Source organism: Patella vulgata, chromosome 6, assembly GCF_932274485.2.
Source record: "Patella vulgata chromosome 6, xgPatVulg1.2, whole genome shotgun sequence".
Classification (NCBI taxonomy): Eukaryota; Metazoa; Mollusca; class Gastropoda; family Patellidae; genus Patella; species Patella vulgata.
In genome coordinates, this window is record NC_065884.2 from 67,896,913 (window position 1) to 67,920,704 (window position 23,792).

The window sequence follows — 23,792 nt, forward strand, 5'->3', positions numbered from 1 at the left end:
TGTAAATTAGCACCCATGCGTTCTTAACAATAGAAATACATATTGTGTGAAATTTATATTATCGCCTTTGATATGTAGTTATCAAAGCCTATAAAATATGAACTGTGCCCTTTGGTCTATTCTAGTAATATTGTTCTATATTGCACGTGACAAGGAGTAGGGTTGCCTGTCTATTTTCTCCCTCTCCCATTGCTAAAGACCCCTACGCGCAAGCGAATTATTGAAATAAAATTTAACCATGTGTTAGTCCCGAAATGACTTAATTTGTGTCGAGCGCACATTAAACTCTCTCTCTCTCTCTCTCTCTCTCTCTCTCTTAACCTCTGTAGCCACTAATGAAGCTATGCAATGTGAACAAATCTGATATTATGAATGTTGAAACTAGTATATTAATATAAAATGGGTTGGTGCCAAGATTCAACAATATATCGCAATTATGAAGTTATATCTGCCAGCTTTTAATATGGAATCTTGTAAAAGCACGTGGTGCTAGCCATTAATTACAACATGGCCCCGTGCCGTTTGTTTTCATAGCTCTCATCTGTACAACTGGGCTACATTAGGTTAGCAACGGGATGTTGTCGTGTTCGACAATACCATGTTTACGACTTGTTAACGACGGGTAGCATAAATGGAGCTTTTTTTTTAAAATGGCGCTGAGTGCACTTAGATATTAGTGGATCCTTAAGAATTAAAGAGACCGTTATTGCTCATTAATAAGTATTGTAGATGTGTGTGTGTGTGTGTGAGAGAGAGAGAGAGAGAGAGAGAGAGAGATGGGGTTTAACGTCCACTCGACAAAAGCTAGGTCATTTTGGGACTAACGTATGGTTCATTTTTATTTCAATATATCGCTTGCGCGTAGGAAACCGGAGAAAACCCACGAGGTTGGACAGGCGACCCAACTCCTTGTCTCGTACAACCGGTTGTAGATATGTATTAATAGTTCCGATTAATTAAATTTCTGTTAATCATACGAGATGAATGGCTTTGAAAACATCTCGTCAACCGTTTTGAACTCTTAATTACTCAAAAAACGAAACGAATAGAAGGATTTGAATTTCCGACAAGACGAGAAAATCCAGGGAAAAATTAACATAGTTTAGTTAGTCTTTTAAAGAGAATCTGAGACATGTTTGTCTGTTCAGTGTTGGCAGCTACACTAGGTATGTCTCGAGGCTGACATTTGGCGTATAGGGGTAGTACGGACCGTGGGGTAACATAGACCTGGTGGCGATGACCTACCACTTTCGGTTTCTGGTGTTTACTACTTCCGGTTCACGACTATACCCGTGCTATGCTGGGTCTACGGCCTACTATTATATAGAAGTCTAACTGCCAAGGGATCTTTTACTTGCACGTCAATGTGTACATCGGACCTTGGGTTTCATACTATCCGAACGACTAAACAGCTGACTTTGTCAGACCCACCGTCCTGCACCGCTGACAAGTGGAAACCACGCCGCCGGAAAATCCCCGTGACCTTCACCTAGCGAGCCAGCGTCTTACTCACTTAGCCACCGTGGCTCCTATGATTTAAAGCGCTTCCTTTAAAGAGTGTACTTTAGTAGCAATGAAGTTGTGGAATAATTATATATAATTTGTTTTAACGACATGAAAGACCCATTTGTTATTAGTGTGTCATTTGTTGCCGGGATTTCACACCCTCAACACGTCAGCTAAAGAGGATGGGTTGGCACGCGCCTTACAAACGAGAAGTAAAATACTCGTACAGCTGTCGGTAGGAGGTTCCGTGTTTCAGGTCGCGTTGTCGTGGTTTGAAACGATTATCGGCACACGTCGATGAGAGGAACCGAAGCATTATTTCTCATCAGTCTGACAGACAGTTCCATGTTTCAGGTCGAGCCATCGCGGATTGGCACGGCACCCGATTTGACCCGTATCAATTTGGTCGACTTTGTAGCTGCAGTGTAGTGAAAACGCCAGCCTAACAAACAATACCGTTTTTCAGGTCGAGATATCGCGGTCTGGCACGGGACCCGATTTGCAGGCACCATTCGACCCGTATCAATTTGGTCGACTTTGTGGCTGCAGTGTAGTGAAAGCACCAGCCTAACAAACAGTACCGTGTTTCAGGTCAATTTGTCGCGGTTTGACACGGCACCCAGTTTCCATGCACCCGTATCTATTTGGTCCCCGTTTTACTGTGGTGCCTTTTTCATCATAGCTCACAATGAGGTTACAGAAATCCAGTTTATTAATCCTCGGATATATGGGGTGGGGATGGTGCATGGCCGAATAGTTCGCGCGTGCGCTTTGTACCATAAGGTCTGTCATTGTATGTGACAAGGAGTAGGGTCTCCTGTCCAACCTTGTGGGTTTTCTCTGGGTCCCCTGGTTTCCTCCCACTGCTAAAGACCCCCTACGCGCAAGCGAATTATTGAAATAAAAATCAAACCATGTTAGTCCCGAAATGACCTAGTTTATGTCGAGTGGACGTTAAACCCCATTTCTATCTATTCCAGAGAGAAAGAGAGAAAAATGGGGTTTAGCGCCCACTCGACACAAACTAGGTCATTTCGGAACTAACATATGGTTTAATTTTATTTCAATAATTCGCTTGAGCATAGGGGTCTTTAGCAGTGGGAGGAAACCGGAGGACCCGGAGAAAACCCACGAGGTTGGACAGGCGACCCTGCTATCTATTCCAACCGATTAAACGAAACGGAAATTAGCTTCTAGTTTTAATTCAATTGCTACATGTAGATGTTAGTCCCAAGATATTTCTCATATTGTTAATAAAGTTAAATCCCCAGTGGCCCAGTCGATCTGATAATAAACCAAGAACCGCGTATCAATGAATTCTCTTGTTTTGTTAGTTCGGTCGGTTTTCTATTGTTTCATTTTCTTTTTTTCTTTTTTTTTTTTACATTTTTTCATATTTTTTTTCGATCTGATGATGAACTAAAAACCGCGAATCAATGAACTCGTTTGTTTTGTTTGCTGGGTTTTTCTTCTTTTTTTTCTTTTTTTTGTTTTCTTTGAGATAACGTAACGGTATCATTTTGAACTCTGTGAACCCTCTACATGTATTCGCTTCCAATAGGTGGTCAGAAGGGAATTCCTCACAGTTCTGTCTCAAAGACCAGATCGAAAAATAATGAAATAAATGAAATGAAACAGTTATAAATTCAGATGGAGTATTATGAGCTGGTATATTAACTACGAGTACATTGAAAGAATGGCCGCCGGAAACCGACAATCATGAAATCATCTAGCAAATTATATCAAAATACAATTACTGATAACAGGCGATGTTGTACTAGTTACAATAGCTTCAGGCTGGTCTGGACAATAAAATACAATTAATTTTCTTATTGTATTCGCTTTACACCAGACCCATTCACAATTCAATCATTTGTTGTTTTAGTTTCGTTCCGTTTTAGGATAGGAATAATACATGTACATACACCCACACACTTTCGTTTCGTTTCATATGTACAGTATCAATATTTACGAGCTTTCTGTTAAATGGACACGGCTCATCAAATATTCCTACTATTCCCACGCAGTCACCCACGAATGAAAGACAAGAGGAAGTCATTCTCTCCCTTTCCCCTTTCCCCCTTTTGCATGGCGATTTTTGTTGAGTTTTTTTGGTGTAGGATCGAAGAGAAGGGATCGGATATACATTTTCTACCAGGTTTTGGCGAATATTCATGCTTTTTGGGCGGAAGGCCACATGTAGAAAGCGTTCTACCCAACGAACAATTGGGAAAAAGTTACAGTCGGTCTAAGAGACGAGAATTAACATTAAAGTTAATGAGGAAATCATTGGTGATCTGTGGCAAAATGAAAATGGGGTTTAACGTTCTACTGTTCTGCTCTGACTGGGCTAATGAAGGCAGGTATATGCATTTTAGCGTGCTATGGGGAGTGGGAGCATTCTTTTTGAAATGAAATGAAATGGGGTTTAACGACCTACTGTTCTGCTTATGAAGACGGGCATACGCCATACAGTGTGTTATGAGGGAAATTTTGGTCGGACAGCTGCACTACGGCCTACTCTAATATCGAATTCCAACTGTCAGGGGATCTTGTACGTGCAAGCCAATGTGAACACGGGTCCTCGGTTTTTCCTCCCATCCAAACGACTAGACAGATGCCCTTGTCAGGCAGGCCCTCCGTCCTGCATCATTGACAAGGGGAAACCACACTGGTAATCTGGGTGAACTTTCTGGGCCAATGCAGGGATCGAACACCCGACCCCCAGGCTAGCGAGCCAGCGTCTTACCCACTTAGCCACCGTGATCCCCATTTTTTTAGAATCTGCAATTTAGAAGGTCTGAGACGGAAAGAAAAATGCAATGAAATGAGTTTAGCTTCCTACTCTTCTGCAGCGACGTGGATAATGAAGACGGACATACACCATTTAGTTTGTTATGAGGGAAATTTGAATTCCAACTGTCAAGAGTGCTTTTACAGGCACGATAATGTGTACGCGGGACCTACACCACTTACAACGGGGAACCATACTGGAAAAAAAACCGATTAACTTTCTCGACAATGTGATTAAAACAGGGATCCTATTTCGTTTCGTTTTTATAGGTTAAAGTTTCGTTTTACTAGTCTTTAAAACACTAGGAGTTATTAGCATGGTTATCGTTTCGTTTTTATAGTTCAATAGTTCGTTTTACTTTACTACACTAGGATCTGGAAGAGTTGTTATTAATGACGTGTTCTGAATGGTGTGAGAGAATAGCCAATGAAACGGTCTGTTACGGCGAGCTTTAGGCGTGTTTTGCACGGAACTGTGGGTAATCTACTAGTAACATCAATGCCGATTGGTTAATCAAATGTCTGACGTCATAGGTCAAAAGCCGCTCGTATGACCTTTGACGCGACCTATCGCTACAAACGGTCAGATCTTCATGTAGTGTAGTCCATCGAAAGTATAAAAATAACGAAACGAAACGAAACGAAATATAGATCTGTATTTTAATCATATTGCTTTCTCGACCAACGCAGTGACCTCCAGGCTAGCAAGCCATGTAGGACGGAGGGCCTGACAAGGACAGCTGTCTAGTCCTTCGGATGAGACGAAAAACCGACGCAAAATTTCCCTCATAGCACACTGTATGGCGTATGCCCGTCTTCATTAGCCCAGTATAGGAGCAGAACAGTAGGACGTTAAACCACAATTCATTTCCTTTGCTAGCAAGCCAACGTCTTACCCACTAAGTCACCGCGGCTCCGAGTATAATGGGATAGTTCCGATATAGTTATTATTGTGTCCATATACACAGATAATCGGTTTCCTATTCTCTCTAATATCTGGTTAGGTCCGACATTACTGACATTAATGCATTTATTCTTCTCTCTGTCTCCCGGGACCTCAAATGGCCTAACGGCTTTGCTATTTCTATGGCACGTCTGGTTAAACGAAAGTTGATGCTAATGGTCTATAGCAGTTAGAAATCACTCGGGACGTATAGGGCAATAGATACAACACTTTTACCCACCTAGGGGAGCCGAATGAAAAATTGTAAAACTAATGATTATGGAAGGGAGCATTTATTAATCTTTAGTTTAATGTGCATTGTTTCTTTTATTTGTCTTTGACAGAAAAACTCGTCACGTGATTATTCTTATTATCCATATATAGTTCTACAATAATTCACGGTAACTCAATCATATTTATGTTCAGAATTTCTTACGTTTTTCTTCAATTTGTGTAGGATGAAGCACGATACCGAGGTTATGCTGGGGGGAAGAAAGACTGAAGAAAATTACCCGAGAAAAAGAAAAACCGAGGCCGGCAGACTGAGGTTTTTCTGTCGAGGTTTTTTTTTCTGAAGTCTTTCTTTCCCAGCAGAACCGAAGTCGAGAACTTTCTGTCAGGAGATCTTAAACGTTCAGCCAAACCAATGGTGTACAGTGAAATTCAACGCAAATACGGGGACTTCGAATAGATCTCGATCTCGTTCGAGGAAACGGAGAATTTCGGGACTTACAAATCTTTCGTTTCAATAATTCGCTGTTGTCTTTAGCAGTGGGAAGACCAGGACAACCAAGAAGGAAACACACGATGTTAAGCAATTGATACAATAACTGACCTAGTGGTCTGAAGCGTTGTCCTATTCGACAACCCAGTCCCCTGATATCGAAGTTTATTTGAACAGCCTTCCGTGTGTGAAATAGCTTTAATTTACGCCCGCTTCCGTCGAGGTGATAGCTCAGACAGGACCAGTACCCCCCCCCAGCCCCGTCCCACCCCCACCCCGATATCGGGAAAGTACTAAGTGATAAGGTCAGCTCAATTTTTCGTCATAGGTGACGAGGTGTAAACAGAGCTACTGCTAATCCCAATCCTAACCCTAACCTACAATCTCGCAAACAATCACGTGTCCTAACCTTATTTACATCTCAACGACCTTAACAAAAATTGAGCCAGCCTTAACAAATAGATATAGCCCTGATATGGGGATATATTTGACCCACCCATGCAGTCACCTGATATCGGGGTATATATTTGTCATAAATCCTAATGCACTCGTATTTAATACGCGCCATTGTGAATAATAATTTTAGTATTATGAAATAGCTGGCTTCATCTGTGTTAGAGTGTATTACCTATAACAGATCGTGCCAGATTTAAAACTATATAAAAGCTCTCTAATCGATCAGCTAGTTTGTTAAGTTTATGTCAACAAGTTTTGTATGGTGTGTGATCTAATCTAACATGCCAACACAGCAAGGACTTCGCAATTAAAGTGGCTAGTTCGCAAGTCGCATATCCTCCATTTATATGGATTTAAACCCCCTCTACCCTCCCAACCCTGTCCCAGTCCCGGCCCCAGCCCCATGTGTGATCCAAGCACTTCTCAACTAAACTGGTTAGTTCTCAAGTCGAACAACATCAGCTTAAACGGATATGAATGATTGGCGAAATAATCGTCGTCCACCCCCCCCCCCCCCTCTTCCCTGTCCTGTCCCAGCCCTAGTCCAGGTTGATGTGTGATCCAAGGACTTCTCAATTAAAATGGTTAGTTCTCCAGTCGAATAATGTCAGCATATACGGATATGAATGATTGACGTAATATACCCCATTCGGTCCCGCCCTGCCCAGCCCCAGCAACAGCCCCAGTCCCAGCCCCTACATTGGCAAGTAATGTCTGTTAAACATACAAGAGCTAAATCTTCCTATTGCAGCTCTTTCTTTAGGCCTGAGATGTTATCTAAATTATTAATTAGACATAAATTATTAATTAAACATTAATTAACGTATCCAGATCATAATCAACTCTCGATGTCATCGATAGCCTGCGATATTTACTGGATTAGGATCTGATCTGCTGCTCTACGCTCCTTCATAATTAAATCAAGAAATGGATAATCGAGACTATGTATTTTATCGTACCGACTTTAGTAATGATGATCGAAGCTAGGCCGAAAATTCAATCGCTAAATTCTCGGTTCAGAGTGGATCAATTTGACTGAAGTTTTCAGCAAATTGCCTTTACATTATCTAGTTTATAACTATTATAGTAAGAACAGCCAGCTCTTTATCTAATCTCTCATAATGTATCTTTAAGACAATGCACCTTTACGGCGATGTGGACAAATCCACATTATTTGTAAATGTTTTTGATAGTATCGTACCTTGGCTTTACTGCGATATGAATAAATGTATTTAAAGATATTTGTAAAAATAGCTCGTTCGGATGGGACGAAAAATCGAGGTCCCGTGTACACATTGGCGGGCACGTAAAAGATCCCTTGGCAGTTGGAAATCGATATAAAAGTAGGCCGTAGCGCCGCTGACTGGGCAAAATTTCCCTCATAGCACACTGTATGGCGTATGCCCGTCTTCATAAGCCCAGTTTAGGAGCAGAACAGCAGGACGTTAAACTCCATTTCATTTCAGTTTATAAAGATAGCGGCCCTTTAATCCTGTGTAAATCAATGTATATATATATAAAGGTATTTTGTAATCTGTGCCATATATTGATCAAGCTAACAGCTAGTTTCACTCATATAAGTCAACATTGTGTACAATTCTATAAAAACATTTCTTCTCAGGTTACTTTATTCCTGTCGCTATTTTGATTAAAATTCTATGTAACAAATGGTAGGGTTACTGTGAAGAAACTCAAATAAGCTGAGTATTTTAGACTCCACGCTGATTACTCTTGTTGTTCTTAGTGTTTAACGTCCGCTTCCATCGAAGGTGATATCACAGACAAGTTGTCTTATTTTTATTTTTAATATCTTTGCGCACGCGCAGGGGTCTTTTCTGTGGGAGGAAACCGGAGTACCCGGAGTAAACCCACTAAATGAACTGGAATATACAGGTCACAATTATTCTATGGAATACAATTACTGCTTGTTACTGAACGACATAGAAATATTTCCTGTTGATAACACTTGATGAGTCGTGATAGGGGCCATAGCTGATTACAATGCAATTTTATCATTGATCAGCGGAGGAATAACTATGTTCAAAACAAGACCCTGGTAATTCTCTTAAACTGCGCTCTTTGTTAACCAAAACTGTAATTTTTCCGAAACTTCCGTTGAAGTATTTTGTATAACCTTTGTATCGAGAAGAATTCGTAAGAACTACATCGAGAGTAGAATGGGACTTAAAGTCCCCTTTCTCCGGGTCCTCCGGTTTCATCCCGCTGCTAAAGACCCTACGCGCAAGCGAATTATTGAAATAAAATTGAACCATATGTTAATCCCGAAATGGCCTAGTTTGTGTCGAGTGGACGTTAAACCCCATTTCTCTCTCTCTATTTATAAAATACTTAAAATGAACATTAAAAATACCTTGTTAGTCCCAAGAAGATCAAGCTTTGGTTCCCATCGGCAAGTGTATATATTCATTAAGATATAAATTTTATCAAAGTAATGTCAAAATATTACCAGATATTTTTACACCAGATGCACCGTCAGATATATTTTTAGATTCAGTGACTTTCTAAGGGCCATTGTACTTCTTCAAGAGGCTTTTCAGCGTATTAACGGAATGTATTATTTAATAAGAGCAAATATCAAGTGTTTCAAACCGTTTTAAAATATTAATGAGTCCTGATTCATCAAAGACTCCTTCAAAATCTAGAGTTTGGATTAGATTTTATTCTAATAATATACGTAGACCGGATATGATGTATGGAAAGTAGAGAAACAAAATGGCGCCGCCTAAGCAAAGCGGAAATGACACAAGTGGCGTTAATTAGGGGCGTGGGTTGAAGTTGATGAAGATGACGAACTAAATACTGATGACTCAGTCCCATATATTTGAAATTAAAGAAACTTTAAGTCGGAATAAAGATTAAATATAGAATACGCAAATATAGATAATACACAAAGTAAAGTACTGTAATAATAATAATAATAATTGATTTATATAGCGCCAACATTTCAACTCAGCGAGCTGCTCTCGGGCGCTTTACACAAGTACAACCATGGACCGTGTATAGATGGACAGGCAACGCCAACGAAGCCTTTAGAATTCGGTGCCGCGGCAAAAGAGAGACCTGGCAATCGTGACTAAATTAAATTAGCTCCCCTTGCGCAAATACCTGTATTAAGTTTAAAGGCAAAGAAACAGAAATCAATTCATAATATTCTTATTAATCTTGCTACTGTTTTTATTTTAAACCCATACATAGATAGACTACTAACTGATGATTGGGGTGTAAATATATCAACACATCGTCTTTATTTACTTCGGACGCGCCTATGTGAATCCGAAAAAAAAACCGAGTTTTTCTTAAAAACAAATCTACTAAAACACTCTTTTAATTTTTACTTCTGCACAATTAATAATCATTCCGGACAGTATTATACCTGAACTTTATTTTCATAACTTTAAAATCCTTCATACATACGGGAATTTGGAGTATTAAGCAAAACCAAAATGCTTACAAAACCTATGAAAATATTGAAATCGATAATTTCGCAATTTTCAACTGCTTCATTTGGAAATTTCAAAGTTTCAAACTGGACAAATTCGACACTACCGGATAGGAATACTTATCAGGTTGAAAAATTGCCGTGTAACTACAAGAAAACCGTAAATTCCAAGGAGGAGTTCGAGAAATTAATCAGTATAAAATCCGGCAAAGTTAAAAATCACATCGCTTGATTTGCCGTTGACATTGAGATCTCGCCGTGTCTTGCGCGAGCGGCAGAGAATCCAACAAACGGGACTCGTTGCCTGTCCATCTATATACGGTCCATGGTACAACTAATATAAAATTACAACAATCACAACACATTAATCCATAAAATAAAAGACATAAACAAAAAACGGAGAACATTTAGTACACTTAGTAAAAGTCTGACACAAACACAGCTAGAACCGTATTCAATCAGTTGTATATTTTACAGTTCTGTTATTTAAAAACATTCTGGTAAGTGAAGGATCGTCTTCTATTTCGACAGTAATAATATTATATAATACAAACAATGCAAGGGACAGATGTCACTCAATCAAAATTAACAAGGGTGTTTGTTGACCTAGATCATAAGGTAGGTCATTTAGTCAAGGGGTGTGGTTCCAATCCCAAGCGCGGGGTTGGATGGCCGAATGGTTAGCTTGTGCGCGGTGTATCATAAGGTCTGTGATTGAGTCAACTGGTGTGGTTTCGATTCCCCGGTTGTACGCGATAAGGAGTAGGGTCGCCTGTCCAACCTCGTGGGTTATCTCTGGGTCCTCCGGTCCCCCCCCCCCCCCATTGCTAACGACCACTACGCACAAGCGAATTATTGAAATAAAATTGGATCATATGTTAGCCCCGAAATCACCTAGTTTGTGTCGAGTGGATGCTACCCCCCCCCCTCTCTCTCTCTCTCTCTCTCTCTCTCTGTCTCTCACTCTCTTCCTTTAACTGATAGGAATGTAATTACTGCTGCTGTCGCTTTAAAGTTTTTCGAGCGAAAAAGAAATAAATTGCTGCTGACAATACGCCAGGTGACTTTATAAAATGGAGAAATAAAATATTTATAAGAAAACAATTGCTTCGTGTTTTAGCGTGGCTGGCAACTAATGCATGATAAATGATCCACGTACATGCAATTCTCAAACATGTCACTTAAAATGATCAACAATTGTTCGGTGTATCGCTGAAAATAAATTGAGCATCCATTTCTCAGAAAAATTGTTTTAGTTTTGGTTGTAATTTCCAGTCTACGTGTGAAACAAAGAATGTGTGAGAGAGTGTGAGAAAGAGAGATAGAGAGAGTGTGTGAGAGAGAGAGAGAGAGAGAGAGAGAGGGGGTAACGTCCACTCGACACAAACTTATGGTTTAATTTTAATTCAATAATTCGATTGTGCGTAGGGGTCTTTAGCTATGGGAGGAAACCGGAGGACCCGGAGAAAACCCACGAGGTTGGACAGGCGACCCTACTCCTTGTCACGTACAATCGAGGATTCGAAACCACGCCAGTTGACTCAATGACAACAAAGAATGTGTAATATTCGATATAGATGATATTTATCGGTCGTATAAATAAATAATGCTGTAGTATTTTTGTTGTTCTTCTTGGGTTATTCCCCCCTTGTCAGTGACGCAGGACGGAGGTCCTGAAAAACCGAGGTCCTGTGTATACATTGGCATACACGTAAAGGATCCATTGACAGTTGTAATTCGATATAATAGTAGGCCGTAGTGTCGCTGCCCGGGCAATATGTCCCTCATAGCACACTGTATGGCGTATGCTCGTCTTCATTAGCCCAGTCGGAGCAGAACAGTAGGACGTTAAACCCCATTTCATTTCTTGGGTTATTCTGCTGAATATACCCGTCTTCATTAGCCCGGATGGAGCAAAAAAGTAGGTTAACGTTAAAGCTCGTTTAATATTTCTGCTAATTAAAGATGCATTATGTAAGAGCTAAATCTGACCATGTTTTTATCACGGCTTAAAATGTTGTATGAATTATCATTTAGATATTTGGTGCTATATAACCCGGTTGGAACTGACGTGCCATTAAATAGAGAATCTCCTACGAGTCTTTTTTGATATCACAAATTATGCCGAGTTTTTTTTTTTACTTTATCGACGAGTGTTGATATTTTTTGAAATCAAAAAGAGACGAGTAGGAGATTTTATTTATCACCCAATCCTTTCATACATGCACAAATACATAAATATAATTCTTTGTATTCATTTAGACATTTGTCGCAATATATCCCGGTTGTAACTGACGTGTCATTAAACCACATTTCATTTATTCATTCATTTATTTAGATATTTATAATCAGCCTATAATCAACGGGATGGAAAATATTTAAATGAATTAAAACACCCGCGAGATATAACAGTTTAACCATAAAACGAATAATCGAGACTTATATAGTCTCGATTGTCAATTATGATAACTACGATAATAAATAATCTACGCTACAATCGTAATTAAGCCTCGATTGTCAAGTACCATTGCTACGATAATAAACAATCTACGCTACATCCGTAACTTAACTCCGAATAAAGTAATTTAAATGAAATTTTTAGAATAAACATATCGCGTTATCTATTTCTGAAATGTCATAGTAAGAACGACCAGCTCTTTATCTAAATCTTACATAATGCATCTTCATTAAAGGCATTTAGTGTGTGCATTGTGTACTGTTTACCTTGTATGGCAGGAGTACAGTTCATACAAACAAATATGTCCATTTTTAGTAACCCGCGCCCCATCCCACCCCCGCAAACAGCATATCTACAAACTAATCACTATCAGTTTATTATGCTTACGTCCAAGTTATCTTAAATCTCTCCCACGCCACACCCAATCTCCACCTCCACATCTCTACAATACTAATCACTACCAGTTTATTACGCTATCGTCCAAGTTATCTTAAATCTCTCCCGGCAGCATGGGAGGGGGGGGGGGGGCGTCTGTTTCAGTAGTTAGTCAAGGTAGCGAATGGATTTGTATTCGCAACATTTAAAATCATATTTTGGCTCCTTGTACAGTATTCTTTATCTCGGTTGTTTCACGGCGTTCTAGAGATCTTATTTATTTATTACAACTTAAACTAAAATGCTTTTAAGGATTCATAATTTTCATTGGCTCTGTTTTAATTTCAGAAAACAAATGGATACTTCTTGACCTATGAAAATACTGCATTCTTAAAGTTACAATTTCATATTTTCTAAGAAAGTCAAAACATAATTATTTCTATGTCTTTTGCTCAATAGGTTGTCAACTCACTATTATACGATCATAGGTTATCTTTCTCACACTTAAAAATCTTCACACCGGAAATAATAACACAATTACCTCCCTTGTTTTCATATTCCCCACCAAGGAATAGCTATCTTCAAACGTTTGAATTTGAAGTTGAAAATGATATTTTTGCCATGAATTTCTCAACTGGCAATAGTGAATTATAGGATTAATAGGATTATTCTTTAACAAGGTAGGACTGTTTATAGATACCATATATTTTAGGGCTTTATTTTAATACATTTTAAAAATAAAAATTAAAAATATGAAATTGTAACTTTAAACTATTGTAGATTAAAAATTCGTGGATCAGAATCCAGCAAGGGAATGGAGTATTCTCCTCACACCGGGCCGTTTATCTTATCTAATGTTTCACAGAGAATATCAACAACTTCAACTCCTCCATATATTTTGTAAGCAGTATTTATAAATGTGTGTCGCTCTTTATTAGCCCCCTTGTCAGTGATGTAGGGTTGATGGGATGAACAACTGAGGTCCCTTGTACACTTTGTAAAAGATCCATTGACAGTGGGAATTCGATATAAGAGTAGGACTTAGTGCCGCTGCCCGGGCAACATTTCCCTCATAGCACACTGTATGGCGTATGCCCATCTTCATTAGCCCAGTCGCTACAGAACAGAAGGACGTTAAACGTTAAGTAACGCTAATATTTAAATCGGGTTTGTTTTTGTTAGTAGAAACACTAAATATAATTTAATAGTTCATATCAATAAACACCTGAACTCCCTTGAGCCTTTCTATCTTTAAAGTCAAGCAAAAACGTCAACTTCACCAGTTTTTAGCTTTAGCACATTGTGCATTTGCTGTTTTTGTTAACATTTGCATTTTCTAAGCTGTATGTATGTAATATTGTTATTTATTAAATTGATATTTTGGCTAGTTTGCTGATTTGCCATGCAAATATTTAACTGTCGGTCATGTAAGATTTTCGGAGAGAAAGGGGGTGGGTGTGTTAAAAATCTTGGAATTCAGCGTCATAAATTATATCCCTTATAATGTTTAGACTCATAGATGTGGTTTCAAATTTGATCGGAAAGAAACTGAACTGGGTTTAAATTCGCTTCTGTCAAGCCTAACATCATACATGACTACCCAATCCTTCACGCTTGTGTTGAAATTTGAATACAGTGGGGACCCATCAATAATATTAAAACATCTCGTAATTCATTAATTAATTAGAGAATACAAACAGAATGTTTTTGTTAATGGTGATTGTTACTTGGATATATTTCCTATGACTTGAAACGTACATAAACAAAACAAAAAAAATGGTTCTATTCGCAAATTCACTTTAAAAGTGTGCTATTTTAAATTTATTTTGAAATAAAAAATGGTTATTGTTATCGCACGAAAAATGGCTTGTTAAAAAATATTTCAGAAATTACAATGTTTTTATTTGCGTTGAAATATATTGGTAATAGTGTGAGAAAATCGTGTAAACTTCAAATGGCAAATTAATTAATTTGAGTATCTAAATTAATATGCGTTTTAGTAAATGTGGCTGAGAGTTATATTTAAAGATTCTGTATTTCGCTTTTATAACGAAGTGTTCCCCATAAATATTTTAAAATAAAGTGAATTTGAATAGCGGTAACCATAAGACCATCAAGGAATTTAGTAACAGTCTAACAGTTATATTTCATTCTAAATTTAAGACTATGTTCAAATAAAAATGTTTGGCCAAATGAGTAACCCCGGTGACTGGTATAACAAAGGCTGATAAACAATTATATGTACTGCCACACGATCTCTAGGGTCGGTTGAAAGAGTTACCTAGTCGGTAAGAAAGGGTTTTCAATTTCTGGACTCATTTCAAAAAAAAAAGAGAAAAAAAGATAAAGGAATATTAATTTAGATCTTTCGACTGACTGCTCTTAGAAAATGTCTAATTACAACTAAATGGCAATTAGTAGAGCGTGGGGATTAAAAATTATCAATTAAAAATGACTTAAATCGACGTGTTTCAGACAATTCTAATCGTCTTTATCTTTGCATTTTGACGGAATTACAAGTCATAGGGTGTCTGTATGTCGAACTTAACTAAAGGGTAAATATATTTATAGTAGGTATATATGTAAATACTAATGTTTAAACATCCATCTTAAACGTTCTCTATATTGATGAATATAATACGACAGAATTCTAATGGTCTTTATCTCTGAATTTTCACGAAATTAGAAGTCATAGGATGTTTGTATGTCGAACTTAACTAAAGGATAAATATATTTATATTAGGTAATAAAGACTAATGTTAAAACTCTATATTGATGAACATAATACGATACAATATATATTTTAACGGGACATCAAAATAAATTGGACCGTACGTTTAAATTTATAGAAAAATTGGGGAGGGGTGGGGGGTGGTTGCAAGGTTCTGAAGTAAATGATATGTTTGTTTTTCATTATTCTTAAAACTGAAATAATTGGCTACTTACCGGTGAATCTGAATCTTCGTCATATTAGCAGCATCTTTAGGTGCCTGGATGACCCGGCCTTTCAAGTTCTCAAACGATCCAAAAGGCATTTTGACTCCGTTTTAATGAATTCAAACACTTTCAAAATCTATAAACATTGACACAGGTGCGTTGACACGGTTGAGTTAACCAGGTTCGATTCTTAACCAGGTTAGATTAGTGTAGTAATCTCTTAATCCAGATCTAACAGCATCCCACGACTCTCCGCAACGAAACAAAAAGCCAGAATTGTCACACAAAAATTATCTCAAATTAAAATTCCCACGAGTGCGACCGTAACGCGTTTAAAGCTGTAAACGCAGGCGACACGAGACGGATGTTGCTATGAATGAGAACTTGGTGAATGCCATCCGTGGAAACGCCAATATTGGCAGTACATGGAATAACTCTACACTATATTATATCGGTTGTCCTACCTGACGGTTTCAACCAATCAAAACACAGCAATCAACTCATTGAATATTCATGAGATAAATGTAGTCCCCCACTCCTTTTTTTTTATTATTTTAGTACGGTAATGCACTGATGGTGAACGTTATATATATACATCTATATATGTATATATATACATCCATATATATTGTTAATTTTTATTCCAAGCAAAATCCCAACATTTTCTCCCCCGAGTCCATTAGTTAATTGAGTTGGAGGAAAACAATTGGCCGTGTCTTTGACTGCTGGTAGAATAGGTTGAGTTTTATAGCTGTACAGATGGAGTTTACTGTGCGGAGTTTATCAAAGCCAACATACCATCGTTATTATATCGATCGATTCCATATTCAACGATGTTTAGCTTCCCATAAGACAACCCCATGGTACAGTTCCAACCAATAATATGCCAGCGTTCTCGTGTCACTCAATTAACTTTACTGTCAAATGAATGAGGGAGAGAGAGATGGGGTTTAACGTCCACTCGACACAAACTAGGTTATTTCGGGACTAACATGGTTCGATTTTATTTCTATGATTCGCTTGCGCGTAAGGGGATTTATAAGTGGAATGGAGAGAGAGGGAGAGAGCGTGTTTAACGTCCACTCGACACAAACTAGGTCATTTCGGGATTAACACTTGGTTCGATTTTATTTCTATGATTCGCTTGCGCTTAAGGGGCCTTATAAGTGGAAGGGAGAGAGACAGAGAGACAGAGAGACACAGAGAGAGTTTAACGTCCACTCGACACAAACTAGGTCATTTCGGGAGTAACATATGGTTTAATTTTATTTCAATAATTCGCTTGAGCGTAGGGGGTCTTTAACAGTTGGAGGAAACCGGAGGACCCGGAGAAAACCCACGAGGCTGGACAGGCGACCCTACTCCTAGTCACGTACAACCGGGGATTCGAAACCAAATAAGTGGGAGGAAACCAGTGGACACGGAGAAAACTGACGAGGTTGGACCGGCGAATGATCGTATTGACTTGATGACAGAAATGAAATGAAATGAAATGAAATGAAATGGGGTTTAACGTCCTACTGTTCTGCTCCTAACCTGGGCTAATGAAGACGGGCATACGCCATACAGTGTGCTATGAGGGAAATTTTGCCCGGACAGCGGCACTACCGCCTACTCTTATATCGAATTCCAACTGCCAAGGGATCTTTTACGTGCACGCCAATGTGTACACGGGACCTCGGTTTTTCGTCCCATCCGAACGACTAGACAGCTTTCCTTGTCAGGCCCTCCGTCCTGCATCACTGACAAGGGAGAACCACGCCGGAAAATCTGGATGAACTTTCTCGGCCAATGCAGGGATCGAACACCCGACCTCCAGGCTAGTGAGCTAGCGTCTTACCCACTTAGCCACGTGATCCCCCGACTTGATGACAGATCTTATGATCAAAAGTGCACGTGATAGAACATTCGGCCACCCAATCCCCGAATGAATGATATACAAATAAGAAAGGGGAAAAACTGTACACCTCATGCACGCATGAATGAGAGAGAGAGAGAGAGAGAGAGAGAGAGAGATGGGGTTTAACGTCCACTCGACACAAACTAGGTCATTTCGGGACTAACATATGGTTTAATTTTATTTCAATAATTGGCTTGCGCGTAGGGGTCTTTAGCAGTGGGAGGAAACCGGAGGACCCGGAGAAAACCCACGAGGTTGATACAGCGCGCACGTGCTAACCATTCGGCCATCCATTCCCCCGCATGAATTAGAACGTATTAAAGATTTGTAAAGAACTGTGTCTAGTCGATCGTATGGTACAAAAAACGAGGTACCCTGTATGTACCCATTAGCGTGCACGTCAAAGAACCCTTGACAGTTGCGATTCGAAATAGGAGTACCGTAAGTCACACCGCCGCTGTCCGGGCTAAATTCCTCTCATGACACACTACATAGTTTATGTCCATCTTCATTAGCCCAGATGGAGCAGAAAATTAGGGCGTTAAACCCCATTTCAATTTATTTCCATATCATAAATGAAACCGCTCAAAATTAAAATATAGTTTGTGATATTTACGCATAAACCGGTGACGTAATATTTACACATAAAGCCATGACGTGTCACTCGTATGGGTCCATGCCAGAAGCTTTAATGACGACATCTTGAAATATTAAGTGTAAGAAATAAGTCCGTTTCCGGTTCATTAGATATTCAATGTTATTATCTACCGTCTGTTGACCTAATCTAATTTATATTGGTAAATAACTCCCCACCTGTCCACATGTTAATAAATAAAACATGATATTATTATAACAACACGCGGACGTTAATTGCCTAACTATTGTCTTTGTTAACTGTAAAATGAAATGAAATGGGGTTTAACGTCCTACTGTTTTGCTCCTAAACTGGGCTAATGCATGAAGACGGGCATACGCCATACAGTGTGTTATGAGGGCTTTGTTAACTGTAGGAGTCACGATGTCTCGATGCGAAGTGATGCCCCTTGTACACATTGGCGTGTACACGTAAAATAATCCTTCACAATTGGATTGTAATTTCTGCCCAGGCCAAATTCCCCTCATAGCACACTGTATGCCCGTTTTCAGTCTTTGTTAACTGTAGGAGTCACGGTGTCTCTGTGAGAAGGGATGCCCCTTGTACACAGTGGCGTGTACACGTAAAATAATCCTTCATAATTAGAATATAATTGCTGCCCAGGCCAAATTTTGCTCATAGCACATTGTATATCCGTTTTCAATCGCCTGGGGAGAGAGAGAGAGAAATGGGGTCTAACGTCCACTCGACACAGACTAGGTCATTTCGGGACTAACATATGGTTTAATTTTATTTCAATAATTCGCTTGCGCGTAGTCTTTAGCAGTGGGAGGAAACCAGAGGACACGGAGAAAACCCACGAGGTTGGACAGGCAACCCTACTCCTTGCCGCGTACAACCGGGGATTCGAAACCCCCGCCAGTTGACTCAGTGACAGGCCTTATGATTCAATCGCCCGGTAGGTGCAGAACAGTAGGACGCTAAAATCTCATTTCATACTTTCTGACCTTATGAGACAACGCGCACCCCTCCCCCACCCCCCGCGCCCGAAACACTAATGTGACTGGTGGTGAGAATCAGGGGTGTTTTAAAAATTGTGCTACAACTCGATTTAAATTTCCTAGTTAGATTGATTAAACTCCCCCCTGATAAAATTGACTAAACAAACATAAATCGCCTGATTTTAAAAATGGGGCATTAAACCATATTCCATTTCATTCGACTTCTCCTGATTTCACCTACCAATAAGTAAATGTTAGGGTGATCACGTCGCTAAGTGGGTAAGACGCTAGCTCGCTAGCCTGGAGGTTGGGTGTTCGATCCCTGCATTGGCCGAAAAAGTTCATCCAGATTTTCCAGAGTGGTTCTCCCTTGTCGGTGATGCAGGACGGAGGGCCTGACAGGGACAGCTGTCTAGTCCTTCGGATGAGACGAAAAACCGAGGTCCCGTGTATACATTGGAATGCACGTAAAAGATCCCTTGACAGTCGGTATTCGATATAAGAGTAGACCGTAGTGTCGCTGTCTGGGCAAATTTTGCCTCATAGCACACTGTATGGCGTATGCCCGTCTTCATTAGGGGGATCACGTGGCTAAGTGGGTAAGATGTTGGCTCGCTAGCCTGGAGGTCGGGTGTTCGATTCCTGCATTGGCCGAGAAAGTTCATTGAGCATTGAGATTTTCCGGCGTGGTTTCCCCTTGTCAGTGATGCAGGATGGAGGGCCTGACAAGGACAGCTGTCTAGTCGTTCGGATGAACGAAAAACCGAGGTCCCGTGTACACATTGACGTGCACGTAAAAGATCCCTTGACAGAATTCGATATAAGAGGAGGCCGTAGCGCCGCTGCCCGGGCAAAATTTCCCTTTTTGCACACTGTATGGCGTATGCCCGTCTTCATTAGCCCAGTTTAGGAGCAGAACTGTAGGACGTTAAACCCCATTTCATTGTAATATAGCAATATTGCTGTTAACCCATATAACTCAGATCAGGCCCAATTTGTGCAAAGTGTAAAAACCAATATGCTGTTTATAATGAATATTCACAGTTGACCATACCTAGAATAACTCCCCACATGTTCTCAAATAAACGATTAAATTAGTGGGCGAACAACCCATTGTTTGCTTATACACTTCAGTAACGTCATTTGTATTTTTCGCTAAAATATCAAATTTCTCACAGTGTAATCCACCCCGCATATATCATCCACAGATTGACAATTTAACACTAAATAAAAAAAAATATAACGCTAGATAATGTTAAACACATTTCAAATATAATTTTAACACAGAGATCATTGCTACGATAGCTGAGTAATACAGGTTTCCTGAATCTAAAGTGACGAACGCCAAAGGAAACACGAGTCATCCCTCTATATAACTGACTGAAGTGACGAGTAATAACAGATACATGGGCGAATTTCTGCTCACTAATAATTTCTTCCAAGACCAAAAGTTGTTGACAAATTTCTAAATTAAACATACATTATGCAGGAGCTAAATCTGCCTACTGCAGGTCTTTCGTAAGGCCTGAAATGTTATCTAAATTATTGATTAGACATTAATTAACTTATCCAGACCATTATCAACTCTCGATGTCATCGCCAGCCTGCGATATTTACTCGATTAGGATCCGATTTGCTGCTCAACTTTCATTCATGATTAAATCATAAAATGGATAATCGAGACTATGTTTTTTTTATATTTATCGTACCGACTTTAGTAATGATTATCGAGGCTAAACCGAAAACTCAATCGCTAAAATCTCGGTTCAGAGTGGATGAATTAGACTGACATTTTCAGCAAATTCCCTTTACATTACCTAGTTTTTAACTATTATAGTTAGAACTGCCAGCTCTTTATTTAATCTCCCATAATGTATCTTTAAAATATGCATATTGAGCATTTAGTCAATTCAAAATCTGATTAATGTCACGAAATTATTCTGACTGGTGTAATTTATTAAACGATTTGTATGACACCCACTCTCTAGTCACACTCTCTAGTTATGTATCCTAATGAGCAATTCGCACCTTTTAAAGGACAATATTGGTGTCAGTCATTATTACATATGTGATAGAACTGGTTAAATACATTCCAAATATAATTTTAACACAAAGATCGTTGCTACGGGAGATATGTAACAAGCACGTAAAGAAACGGGAAGTGACGCCAAACATGATAAACACGGGTTATCCTTCTATATAACTGACTGAAGTAACGAGCAATAACAGACAAACGATTGAATTTCATTTCACTAATAATTCCGTTGAAGATGAAAAGTTATTATATGGGACGGCGAGAGGGTATCTCACAATTCAAAAATAGAATTAGCTGTCAGTTATATAGCAGGATAACTCGTGTTTGTCATGTTTGTCGTCACTTCCCAGTTCTATCACATATTTTATAACGACTGACACCAATATTGTCCTTTAAAAATCCTAGCTGCTACTGTTAAACTATTATAGTGAGAACTGCCAACTCGTTATCGAATCTCGTGTGCTTATTTTAAACGATTTATATGGTGATTGCTAGAATATTATAGAGCATGTAATAGTACATTTCAAATTTTTATTTCTTAATTATCTTTGAATTTAAATGATTAATCATGCCGGTTGTGTCTCGTAGGACATTGTACACCTTTATATTTAATTATATTTTTATTGCACAATGTGTGACACATAAATAAATCAATTCTTTTTTTCTTTTCGATTCCCCGGTTGTACTTGAGTAGGGTCGCTTGTTCAACCTCGTGGGGGTTTTTTGTTTTTGTTTTTTGGGGGGGGGGGGGGTTTGGGGGGGGGGGCCGTACTCCGGTTTCCCCGACTGTTAAAGATCCCTACGCGCAAGCGAATTATTGAAACAAAATTGAACAATATGTTAGTCCCGAAATGACCGGCTTTGTGTCGAGTGGACGTTAACCCCACCACCACTCTCTCTTTTAGGGAAACACCACGTTTATTAGACTTTCAGATGGAAAACGTCCAATCAAAATATGATATCAACACAACCATTGGCGTAAATCTAAGAGATCATGTCCCATAGAAAGGGTAATAAAATAAAACCAGGGCCCTGTTTCTCGAAATCTTAACTAAAGATAAAATCCAAATTTTATTAGATACTTCAATTTTGATTGGCTAAGCACTAAAATCAACCTAATATTATCCAATCAAATTACTAAAATTTGGATTTTATCTTAGTTAAAATTTCGTGAAACAGGCCCCCGTGTTTAATTAAAATACTAAGGGTGGCTATGACGTGTAAGTTTGTTTCTAAATGACGTTATGGCTCATTCGGATCCATGCCGTATGCCCGTCTTCATTATCCCAGTCGGTGCAGAGAAGTAGAGCGTTAGCCGCCCCCCCCCTCCTTTTCATTTGATTTTGTTTCCTATATTTCTGAATACTATGCCTTATACCTGATTCTTGGTGACAATCAAGACGTTGACCCATCCTCGGTATCCATGCGGTATTCACGTGTTCAAATTATCTGCCTTTGGTCGTAGCTTGATTCTACGAACCAATCAAAATACAGTTTACAAACCAGTTTTAGTCTCATTGCGTACGTTCACAATAATATGGCGGCTTGTTTGTTGCAACAAGATGAAAGTTACCTCCCTTCGCCAACTTCCTTTTCATTTAATGATTTTTTTGATTGGTTGATAAAAATAGCACAATCATCAAGGGCAGATAATTTGAATACGTGTCTCCCCCAATGGATGAACCCAGGTATAGCGGAATGAGACCAGTGGGGATACCAAGGCTGGGAGTTGACGCAGTTCACGCCACACGGCCATTTTCATTAATCTTGTTAGTAGAAGGAGCTATGACGCTAATCACATTTCATTTCCTTGTTTATCACAGGCTGCCCTTGTTTATCACAGGCTACCGATTTCTAGCTCGTCAAGAAGAGAGTAGGTCAAGGATATGAATTTCAAATGTCATACAGATATAAGACCCAATCTTTTTAATCCCTTTAGCTGTTAATTTAGCAGTTAATTCCAGATATTATCCACGAAATTATTACCGTCTTCATTAGCTCGTTGAACCCTATTTCATTTTTTGAATCAAGTAAAACGACTTTCTCGGTTTGTCAACCTTGCTGAAATATAAACATTTTAAATTACGAGTGGTACGGGTTGTTTTCATTTAACTAACACTCTTAAGCCTAGCTAGGCTTTAAGTTCATTTGTATTTGTTTTTAAGAATGAAATAGGGTTAAACGGTCTACTTTTTTGTTCCATGGGGGGGGGGGGGGGTGGATGGCTGAATGGTTAGCGTGCGCGCGCTGTATCATAAAGTCTGTCATTGAGTCGACTGGCGTGGTTTCGAATCCCCGGTGTCCAACCTCGTGGATTTTCTCCGGGTCCTCCGGTTTCCTCCCACTGCTAAAGACCCCTACGCGCAAGCGAATTATGTAAATAAAATTAAACCATATGTTAGTCCCGAAATGACCTAGTTTGTGTCGAGTGGACGTTAAACCCCATTTCTCTCTCTCTCTCTCTCTCTCTTTTTTGTTCCATTCGGTTTAATGGAGACGGACACGCGCCATGCATGGCGCATATATGTCATCATCCCGCTTGGTACAGAACGTTGGACGTTAAGCCCCATTTCAATCTTGAAAACAAATAAAAATCTACTTAAAGAGTA

At 39.2% G+C, this 23,792-nt stretch overlaps 1 protein-coding gene across 1 annotated transcript in view; it reads right to left on the minus strand.

Moving 5' to 3' along the window:
• Nucleotides 1-16,157, minus strand: part of LOC126824026 (vesicular glutamate transporter 2) — a 121,564-nt gene extending 105,407 nt beyond the window's left edge. Inside the window, exon 1 of the mRNA XM_050553129.2 lies at nt 15,662-16,157. Coding sequence (XP_050409086.2) covers nt 15,662-15,750 — 89 coding nt within the window. The 5' untranslated portion in view covers nt 15,751-16,157. The remainder of the gene's footprint in view (nt 1-15,661) is intronic.
• Nucleotides 16,158-23,792: the final 7,635 nt, after the last annotated feature.